The sequence below is a fragment of the Oncorhynchus mykiss genome, chromosome 13, assembly GCF_057628025.1.
Source record: "Oncorhynchus mykiss isolate SJ-2025 chromosome 13, ASM5762802v1, whole genome shotgun sequence".
NCBI lineage: Eukaryota > Metazoa > Chordata > Actinopteri > Salmoniformes > Salmonidae > Oncorhynchus > Oncorhynchus mykiss.
The window spans coordinates 70247697-70258832 of NC_143034.1; the positions used below are offsets into that span (position 1 = coordinate 70247697).

General features: G+C 41.4%; 1 protein-coding gene across 2 annotated transcripts in view; it reads right to left on the reverse strand.

Annotated features, from left to right (window-relative positions):
• notum1a (notum, palmitoleoyl-protein carboxylesterase a) overlaps window positions 1-10361 on the reverse strand; it is a 30947-nt gene extending 20586 nt beyond the window's left edge. Inside the window, exons 1-2 of one of the 2 annotated variants that reach the window (XM_090197369.1) lie at window positions 10278-10361; window positions 4477-4881 (exon numbers count right to left, since the gene is read on the reverse strand). In XM_090197369.1, coding sequence (XP_090053495.1) covers window positions 4477-4802 — 326 coding nt within the window. In that variant the 5' untranslated portion in view covers window positions 4803-4881; window positions 10278-10361. Of the gene's footprint in view, window positions 1-4476; window positions 5178-10277 lie in introns of those variants that run through there. The other variant, XM_036939166.2, reaches the window with a different exon arrangement.
• Window positions 10362-11136: the final 775 nt, after the last annotated feature.

Consider the following 11136-nt stretch of genomic DNA (forward strand, 5'->3'; position numbering starts at 1 on the left):
CATTGAGAGTACAGGGATTAGAATGTAGGGTATGGAACATCGAGAGTACGGGGATTAGAATGTAGGGTATGGAACATTGAGAGTACAGGGATTAGAATGTAGGATATGGAACATCGAGAGTACAGGGATTAGAATGTAGGGTATGGAACATTGAGAGTACGGGGATTAGAATGTAGGGTATGGAACATCGAGGGTATGGGGAATAGAATGTAGGGTATGGAACATCAAACATACGGGGATTAGAATGTAGGGTATGGAACATTGAGAGCACGGGGATTAGAATGTAGGGTATGGAACATCGAGAGTACAGGGATTAGAATTTAGGGTATGGAACATCGAGAGTACAGGGATTAGAATGTAGGGTATGGAACATCGAGAGTACAGGGATTAGAATTTAGGGTATGGAACATCGAGAGTACAGGGATTAGAATGTAGGGTATGGAACATCAAGAATACGGGGATTAGAAATTAGGGTATGGCACATTGACAGTAAAAACAAACAGAAATATAGTATTCAATAGATACTGTATGTATTAGCCTTTCAATGACTTGATGTATACTACACTATACCATATTAACCAATGACTAGATGTATACTATACCATATTAATCTATGACTAGATGTATACTATACCATATTAACCAATTACACTGGATCTGTCTGGCAAAAAAATATATTTTCCTTCGTACATGTGTATAGTATATTAAACTACACAAGCCACACAATCCAACATAAAAGCAGTTACCTTTGCTACGATTTGGAGGCTCTAACCCACATATGTCAGAGTCAAGGCCCGCGGGCCACATCCGGCCCGCAAGAAGGTTTTTTACGGCCCCTGGGATGATCTTGATTTATTATTAGAACCGGCCCGCAGCAAGCCGGCAGCCCGCAGATCTTTTACACGCACCAATACTACATTTCCCACAATGCAAAGGTGACGCACCGAGCAGTAGGCTGCTTCATTTCAATATTTATTGGCACAGCAGTCGTCAGCATCACAGTAAAATTAACTTTCAGATACCCATCAAAAATTGCAAAACGGAAGGTGGATACTGAGAACCGGGGGTTTCAAACAAGGTGGGAGTCGGAGTATATGTTCACGAAGGTAGCTGGAAAACCTGTGTGTCTTCTGTGTGGAGAAAGTGTGGCGGTACTGAAAGAGTATAATCTGAGACGACATTATGAAACGAAACACGCGGACAAAAACAAGAATATGGACATGGAACAAAGGCTACAAAAGGCAGAGGAATTAAAACGAGGCCTCAAATCTCGACAGGCTCTGTTCAAAAAAGCCAAATCACAAGGCCAGGCTGCTGTCAAGGCCAGTTTTATTTTGGCAGAAGAGATCGCTAAATCAGCCCGGCCATTTACGGAGGGGGATTTCATCAAAAACTGCATGATTAAAGTTTGTGACGAAGTTTGCCCAGAAAAAAGGCAACTCTTTTTAAATGTGAGTCTGAGCAGAAACACCATTGCCGAGAGAGTAGACCAGTTGTCCATCAATCTAAAAGAGCAGCTTGTGAAAAAGGGAAAAGATTTTATTGCATATTCCTTGGCTGTGGATGAGAGCACCGACATTTCTGACATTGCCCAGTTGTCAATTTTCATCCGCGGAGTGGACTCCAACCTAAGCGTGACAGAGGAGTTTTTGGCTTTACGTCCTATGCATGGCACAACTACGGGGCATGATTTGTATGAAGAGGTGTCAAGATGTGTAAATGAGATGGAGCTGCCTTGGGAAAAACTCGTGGGTTTGACAACCGACGGAGCACCTGCGATGTGTGGACACAGGAGCGGACTGGTGGCGAAGATACGGGAAAAGATGCAAGAGGAAAACGCGACAGGTGAGCTGACAGCTTATCATTGTATCATACACCAGGAAGCGTTGTGCGGTAAAGCCTTGAAAATGGAGCATGTAATGAGCATCATCACGCGCACAGTTAACTTTATCAGAGCCAAAGGTTTGAATCACCGCCAGTTCAAGGCATTTCTGACGGAGTTAGAAACGGAGCATGGTGATTTGCCTTATCACACAGAGGTGCGATGGCTAAGCCAGGGAAAGGTGCTTCAAAGATGTTTCGAGCTTCGTGAGGAGATTTGTCTGTTCTTGGACAGCAAAGGGAAAGACACAACACAACTCCGAGACGAAATGTTTCTGTGTGAAATGGCTTTTCTGTGTGACATTACGAGTCATCTGAATGCAATAAACTTGCAGCTGCAGGGTCGGGATCGTGTCATCTCTGATATGTACAGTACAGTGAAGGCATTTAAAACCAAACTGACTCTGTGGGAGACGCAGATGCGGAAAGAAAATTTGAGCCACTTTCCCAGCTGCCAGACCATGAAAGAGAAGCTCTCTACCAGTGCGTTCCCGAGCACACAGTTGGCTGATAAAATAGGTATGCTTGCCGCTGACTTTCGACGCCGATTTGCTGACTTTGAAGCACAAAAAAGCAGGTTGGAACTGCTCGGTAACCCATTTGCTGTTGACGTGGAAAGCTCACCACCAAACCTCCAAATGGAGTTGATTGACCTCCAATGCAATGATGCACTGAGGGCAAAATATGCGGCAGTGGGTGCTGCGGAGTTCGCCCGTTTCCTCCCCGGCACAATGCCCCAGCTGCGCATCCAGGCTGCTCAAACGTTGTCTATGTTTGGCAGCACATACCTGTGTGAACAACTGTTTTCTTTGATGAACCTGAACAAAACATCACACAGAAGTCGACTTACTGCTGAACACCTCCACTCAATTCTGAGGATTTCTTCAGCTCAGAGCCTTACCCCGAACATTGATGAACTTGTGGAAAAGATGGGACACCACCAAGTATCACCCTCAACCTCAAACAAGTGAACATTACTGTGCAATCACATATTTAGAGTTTTTACTCAGTTCAAGTTTAAAAGTTAAAATTTAATATTTGTTTTCACTGCATGTTACTTCTCCTTAAACAAAGTGTTGTTTTTGATTAATAGATTTTTGCACTTTATTTTTTTGTATTTCAATCCAATTATATTTTAAAAATATTTCAGTTGAGTGGATGATAGAAAATTGCTATTATTGTTTTTTCTTTGAAGTAAATTTAGCCCACTTTTGCTAAAATAGAAAATATAGTCTACTGATGGTGCCTTGAATACCGGTTTCTTTCATTTAATGTTCATGTTATGGGGATATTTATATAAAGGAAATTTGTCTTTTGTGTCTGTTGAAAATTAAAGATTACTGACAGAGCCATAAGAAAATATTGCTTTATTTATCTGATCATATTGTAATATATTTGTTAGGTTTTCAGTAGGTTCAATTAGGTTCACTAGACTATATGCGTCATTTAAAAATTTTTCAATGAACATTCGAACAGTCCGGCCCTCGTCTTGTAGCTGATTTTTTTATTTGGCCCTCCGTCCATTTGACTTTGACACCCCTGCTCTAACCCAATGCAACCTGTTGAGCAGTGTCTCTGCATGCACTGTGCCATTGAGTTCAGCATTTGGTTTAACCATGTCTATGCCCTCTGGTTGTCTTTGTTGTAATAACAGACACAGTTAAATATCCAAATGCTTTTAGTTCCCCTGCTTACCCCTCATTAATGGAAAACAAACATGAGAGAGAGAGAGAGAGAGAGAGAGAGACAGACAGACAGAGAGAGAGAGAAACAGAGAGAGACAGAGAGATAGACAGAGAGAGAGAGAGAGAGAGAGAGAGAGAGAGAGAGAATATATATTTTAGAATTCTATTTTAGAAATGCTACCATACTGAGGCTAATGAGCAACACAATGGCTGTGTTTATCTATGCAGAAAATAGGTGTCAATCTCACAACCATATTATTGGTGAATAACAGTTTATAAATATTAGCCTATATTCCTTCATGGAAAAATGTATATGTAATTTTGACATTGGTTTGGATGAACATAAAAACAATATAAAGATCAATATAATATTTTCCATTAAAATTGGGATTGAATTTATATGAATATGTATGTTTTCCAATATTATCTTCATTTAAAAAATACAATGTACATAAAAAAAACCTCTATACACATTTTGGTGCGTCGCGCACACGTAAAAATAATGGACCAATTCGATTTGCATTGCTTGTAGAGGGATCCCAAATGTGGAAAATATATCAATCTTGATCACTTCTGCATCATGAGATTAAGATGCCCGCAGGAATCAAGCACTATGCGCATTATGCACGTGCCAGGCCAGGCCGCAAATATTCGCTGAAAAGCTGCCATTACGCACAGCAGCTGTATTGGACATCTGTATAACACACGTTTCCATGTTCCTTTTTCTGATCCTATAATCTAAAGTAGATATCTCAATCACAAAAAAATATATATTTAAACTTAAAGATAAGCAAAATCCAATGGGCAATCATGTTCGGACTGTGCGTTCAACATGCTAGATTTCTGGAAACCTCGACAGTACGAAAGAAAAAAAGTCACGCATCAGATGAGAAGAGAATACAATAAATACCCTGCTGGAGTTCCATCGTTGCACGTGACTGAAGTATTTTCCAAAAAGTGCAGCTTCATATCATAGTCGAGCTTCTGCGCCGAACACGGGTAGAGGGACTGCGCCAGGTTCTTCACCTGCGTCATGAAGTTGTCCATGTTCTCTTCGACGGCGGTGAAATCCAAAGGGAAACTCTCCGTGGTGTCACCCCGGTCCCGGTATGTGGGAGAAGGCGGTGTCCGTCGTGGTTGCGGGTTGCGACCACCTCGGAATCTTCTTGCGGCAAAAACTCCGGACTGCATAAACACCAGCAGCAAAAGCCAGGAAATCAATCTCATTGCCGTCATCTTTTCCGCGAGCCACCTGCAGTTTAGGTCTTCCTTTGATGGTTTCCGAGTTTAAGGTTTTCCTTCGGAAGAATTATTGCTGTTTGGAGATTGGATTGGAAAAAGAAGCAGAGAATTACGCACGGTTCGAACTGTTGCACTGCTATTCTCCGACCTAGGCTAACTGTTTTGTATCAGATGATCAAGGAAAATACTTTTTAAATGCATTTATTAAAAACAATTAAGTTGCTTCTATGGGTCGATGTGAACAATGTCTAAAATAGAAGCAATAGTTTCCTAGATGATCTTAATCGAAGCCGTAAAACTGTTCTGTTCTCAAACCACTACCGCACTGTCACTGCTATTGAACCAAGTTTAGGGTTTGAGTTAAATGACAATACTCATCACATGCTCTGGAATTTTATTCAAACTTTCCCCCCTTCTCTCACCCGTCATCCAATCAGAGAGGAGGGCAGGACTCTGGGCTGGGCATGATCAAGCGTAGCAGACTTCCCCCCTTTTAATTTATTGAGGGGGAAAACATGTCCGTGCTTTGGCTCTTTTGATCCGCGATGTTTCATTTGATGTGGTGTTTTTTTATTTACTTTGAAATGCCTGTTTCCCATTCCACACACATTTATAGAGTAAGAATAAGCCCCTTGTTACACACTAGCCTAAAACTCAAGAGGGGAAAAATACACAACACAAAATCTAACTCTGGCCGGAGATGAACAACCCAGTAGCAAACTGTACATGTTAGACATAGATGTAACATGTTTTACACTTTGATTAAAATGAAATCGAAATGATTCGTCTATTATTAGTAGTATTATTATTAATTATTATTAATAATCGTTTTTACCATGTCTCTTATTGAATTGTTGAATAGCTCTGTACATTTATTATGAATTAATGCACGGATACGGTCTTTGATCTCACATACTTTTTCTCTGAAAGCAATACTAACTTCACGCATTCTTTAATTTCCTCAAAGGTTATTACTGTGGTGGATATCTTTTACAGATTTCTATATACCGACTTCCTCTTAATTCATTTTTAATATACTGAAATGGTGCCCACAGGTGTTTCATGTTGCGAGTTGAAAGCCTTCCTGTGATGTATTGTGGCGCGCGCGGACACCCCTAGAGCGCAGGCAGTGCGTAAAGTAGACTAGCGCAGAAGCTATATGAGTTGCCATTGATGTGAATGATGAAGTGACACAAAATCTCACGCTAGTCGCAGTTTACTCCTAAACGACTTCTTATGCCATAGCCTTCTTCGCTATCAATTGAACGCAGAAGACGTTTTCATTACTTCAATTGCTCCTATTTAGCTATAATAACTGTCATGTCATGATATCATTTTAGAAAAGGCTATTATTATATTATTCTAAGAATATGTGGCATGATTTCATTTTAACGACTAAATATCCTTGCTCAAGCTATCTATCGTTTAAAATCTTCAGCTTTTACATGTGTTGTTTATAAATGCTCATTTCGATTAGATTTCCAAATAATTCAACATTACCTAGGTGTGCGGGAGCCTTTATTCCTAATGAACGACACTTTCAATATGTTGGCTTTAGGGCAACTCTAAGCATGTTGTGTTTATCTGCGAGAGTGGACGCGGACCCTTTTTTTTAATCTACAAAAGCCCCCTAAAGATCAAAGCAGCCATCACTCTCTTTCTCTCCCCTCTATCCCTCCTTCTTTCCCTCCCTTCGCAGCCCTGTCAGAACCCTTGCTCGACTGTATATTTGAAGTCAAGTTGAGCATCCTGAAGGGAAGCCCTCACCTTAACGCTGGAATGCACGTTTGCGGTTGAAATCATTTTTTAAAAGGTTGGTCCCTCTCTGTGTCTGTGGAACAAACCCTTAATCTGATCCAGTCCGCAGACGGTTTGCCTTGGATAAATACAATGCGTGCCATGCCATGTCGTCAACACGAGGCAATAGGGGATGCTTATTTATTTGCCTTGACGTATGTACTCGTCTTTAACTTCGTCTATAAGGTTAGGCACGGCAATCACATTATAACATAACAGGAAGAATTTGGCAAAACGCCCTGTCCTTTTTAACCCAATCGCCAAATTGAAATGCGTCACATTTGTTACTTTTCAAACTCCTTTTAAAATTGCTATTAGACTGTATAAAAGTCATTATACAAAATCTTGGCAGTAGGCTTGTAGACTATGCACTAAAATAGCCTACTTTAATGTAAGTGTAAAATAGATGTGTATCCCTGTCTGCCTGCTGTAGGTTATCTGTCCCTTTGATTCTGTCAACGGATGTCCCAACAAATGATAGAATAAACAATGTAATATAATATCAGAAATGTAACTTCGCGTAATTAAGCTATATACATCAGTAGGGCTCGACATTAGCCTAAATAAAACGATCAATAAACACCTAATTTGCATTCAAAGTTGTGTAAAAAGACAGTCCTATTTAGGGAACCCGACACTTTCTCAGGATAATTGATATGGTAATTGGTTTATTCCCGCTATGCTTGGAGGGGAGGGAGGGGAGGGGGGGGGGGGGTAGCTATGATGTCTTAATTAACCGTCACGCGCAATAAACACATAAAGGTATTAGTGTTTTATGGACTGTGGGATCCTCGGCTGGAGAGCTTTATCATCTTTAGGGGCGGCGAGACTAGAGAGAGCCGATGGGCTGGGACACTTAACTCTGCAGAACCCTCCCTGTTGCGCCTAACTACCGCCCCATCCGCGTTTATATAGCAACGCGGTAACTAGGGAACTCGCTCGCTCGCTTGTGACAGTGATTAAATGATTGACACACCAAGAGATGCCATTTACTTATTATTATAAAAACATTTTTTAAGAGATTCTCCTTATATTGGAACGCAAACAGGGCTACTAGTGGAACATGCTCATGGATCGTCCGCTTTTTCAGACAGAGATAGGCTACAGATTCACAGGAGATCCTTCACGGACCTCCGTGTCAATCCATAGCATCCTTTGAGCTCCATGAGCATCATATGTGCCTGTTGATGCCTTGGAGGTGCCAAGAAAAGGCGTTAGGGAAACTACCATTCTCACGGTGCTCTTTGCGGTAGCCTACTTCTGTTGTGCTATTGCTTTTGTACTACAGGTTAATATATTTTCTGTAAACAGATCAATGTATGACAGGACCTGAGGTGACAGTGAAGCAGCAATTGAGACAACACCATACAACAGTATTCAAGCTGGTAATGTTTACTCAATGTTTACTCAATGTCATTTCTAAACTCAATCACAGGTCCATCAGAACAATGACGTTCTGTATTGCTATTGGGGAAACAGGTGAGTCATTAACGTTGATAAATCCTTAATATCCGTTTCCCATTTTCAAAAATGTCTCCCAACCTGAAATGTCCTTTGGAATACAAAAGTGAGTTAAGGCTTCTGCATGCTTCGGTTGAAGCATTCTGGCGCCTAGCTTTAATTCAGCTAGGAGAACCGAACGAGTGTGCTCGCATACCTTCGACCTTCGCTTGAAAATACCTTTTTTTGAAAAAGGAGAAAAAAGTGGGAGTAGTACAGTTTGTCCATATTGAGACGCCATAGCATGAATACACTTCCTCAAAATAGTCATAATTCATCTAAGATTTCTCAATAAATCTGCCATTAATTTTGACGTTTTTGTCGAGGAGATCTTAGTCGCGCAATTTTACATCAAATTAGGATGTTTGGTGCAAAATTTCTCAAGTGAGACTTCGACTTCGAATTTAGGCTTGCCTCGAGAAAAATTGTTGTGTGCGTGAATAGCCATAAAACCAGTGAATGTTTGTAAATGGTTGTGGAGATAAATATATATATATATATATATATATATATATATATATATATATATATATATATATATATATGTACATTGCTAACATAATATATGTACAAAGTGTTCTGGTTGGGAGGCATGTGGACATCTTTATTAACCTCCAAAGTGTGTACAAAGGTGAACAGCAAAGCATAGACCAGGAAATGTGGAGGTATCTGAAATTCTAGACAGATAAATAATACCAGCAGAGAATGGAAACTGTCCCATAGGGGAGAAAGGACATCATCACAAAGCAGACAAGAAAACAAATGTACGGGTCCATGCAACAAGGACTGACAGACCCATATCGATGTGCTACTGCTAAAGTGATCGGCAGTCCCAAATGACAACCTATTCCATATGCAGTGCACTACTTTTGACCACAGCCCTATGGGCTCTGTTTGGGACGTAACCTTGGAGTAGGCGGCCAAGTAACCTGAATATGAAATCACACTCACCAGCAGGACTGATATTCATTGGGAAACTTAGATTAGAACATGTGCTGCTAGGGCCTATAGAAAGGAGAGGGTCTGACACAGATTGAGTCTAGTCACTTTGACCCATACCTCCCAAAATGTTATTCAATGTCATCCCTGGAAATGTTACCCTTAAGTCAGTCACAGATGGACCATGGCCCCTCTGACACACTCCAGAGAAGAGAGGTGCCTTGTTGGAGCTTCAAATGTCCTCATGACAAGCTGGTTGAAGTAACACGTCTGTGGGCTTACTGTTATATGTTGTTTTTACTGTTGTGTCGTACTGCAAAAACTGGGCACGAAACTGAAAACGTTGCGAAAATGAGTGTTTCGTATTAGACAAGCCCAGGTAGTCCCTCATTCTTTGTGTAACGGATGTGAAACGGCTAGCTTAGTTAGCGTGGGCGCTAAATAGCGTTTCAATCAGTGACGTCACTTGCTCTGAGACCTTGAAGTAGTAGTTCCCCTTGCTCTGCAAGGGCCGCGGCTTTTGTGGAGCGATGGGTAACGACGCTTCGTAGGCGTCAGTTGTTGATGTGTGCAGAAGGTCCCTGGTTCGCGCCCGGGTATGGGCGAGGGGACGGTTTAAAAATTATACTGTTACATTGATGCTGTTGACCCGGATTACTGGTTGCTGCGGAAAAAGGAGGAAGGTCAAAAGGGGGGTGAGTGTAACGGATGTGAAACGGCTAGCTTAGTTAGCGTGGGCGCTAAATAGCGTTTCAATCAGTGACGTCACTTGCTCTGAGACCTTGAAGTAGTAGTTCCCCTTGCTCTGCAAGGGCCGCGGCTTTTGTGGAGCGATGGGTAACGATGCTTCGAGGGTGACTGTTGATGTGTGCAGAAGGTCCCTAGTTCGCGCCCGGGTATGGGCGAGGGGACGGTTTAAATTTATACTGTTACATTTGTTCTTCCACAAGAAATTCCATCATTTGGTGTGTTGTTTTGAAAACGCTGTCTCAGGCACCAGAATCTCCCCCCCCCCCCCCCCCCCCACACACACGCACACACACACACACACACACACCTTTTAAACCCCCTGTGCTCCTTTGAGACCCCTATTTCAAAGTCACTGAGATCTCTTCTTCTAGCCATGGTAGCCAAAATAATGGGCAATGTGTCATTTTTATACATGACCCTAAGCCTAACGGGATGTTAATTGCTTCATTAACTCAGGAATCCCACATGTGTAGAATCACCTACCTGCACATTGTGTAGTATAGGTCTGTACACAGTCTGAAACCCTAAAGGACCAAGAACTGACAACTGAGTCTTCCACATGCAGTCACAGGTTTGGAGCCTGGTTATTTTTTTGTCTGTTGTTCACAGTAGTCTCCACTGCCTTTCATGCTCTAATTTTCCAATCTTCATCTGGATTTAAAAGCCAGGAGGGCCAGGAACAGGTTACTCTTCAAGCATATTACAGCTGTCCTCTCTCTCTCTCTCTCTCTCTCTCTCTCTCTCTCTCTCTCTCTCTCTCTCTCTCTCTCTCTCTCTCTCTCTCTCTCTCTCTCTCTCTCTCTCTCTCTCTCTCTCTCTCTCTCTCTCTCTCCCCCCCTCTCTCCCTTTCCCTCTGTCTCTCATCCTAAGCAGAAATACAAAAGCAATTACACACAAGTGGGTTTGGAGGCTTTGCTCAATTTAGTTCTTTATTGTGCAGTTCAGGCAGATGCCCTTGCAGAATGCACATCTTACCTGTTGTTTTGCTGGAAATTCATGAAATTTGAATGCATTTTGTGCAAAAGCAAATAAAAAATGATTCACAGTTACAGTTTTTCTCAATTGCTAAAACACAATTTCTGAAACCATGCTCCATTTCCTGAAAACATTAAACACAAAACCTCATCTTCAAGCACTATTTACATGACCTCTGACTCCTCTCGCAAAATGAAACATTCGCCTCAAAACAGTTTTACCTGTGTTCAAAATCAAACACTGCTCTCAAATCATAAACAAAGTGATCAAAATGATATACACTCTCAAGCAGTCAGTAAACAATAGACCGAAAAATAGAAAACACATTGTTCAAAACATACAATTCTCAGGGAGAAGTACATTTTTA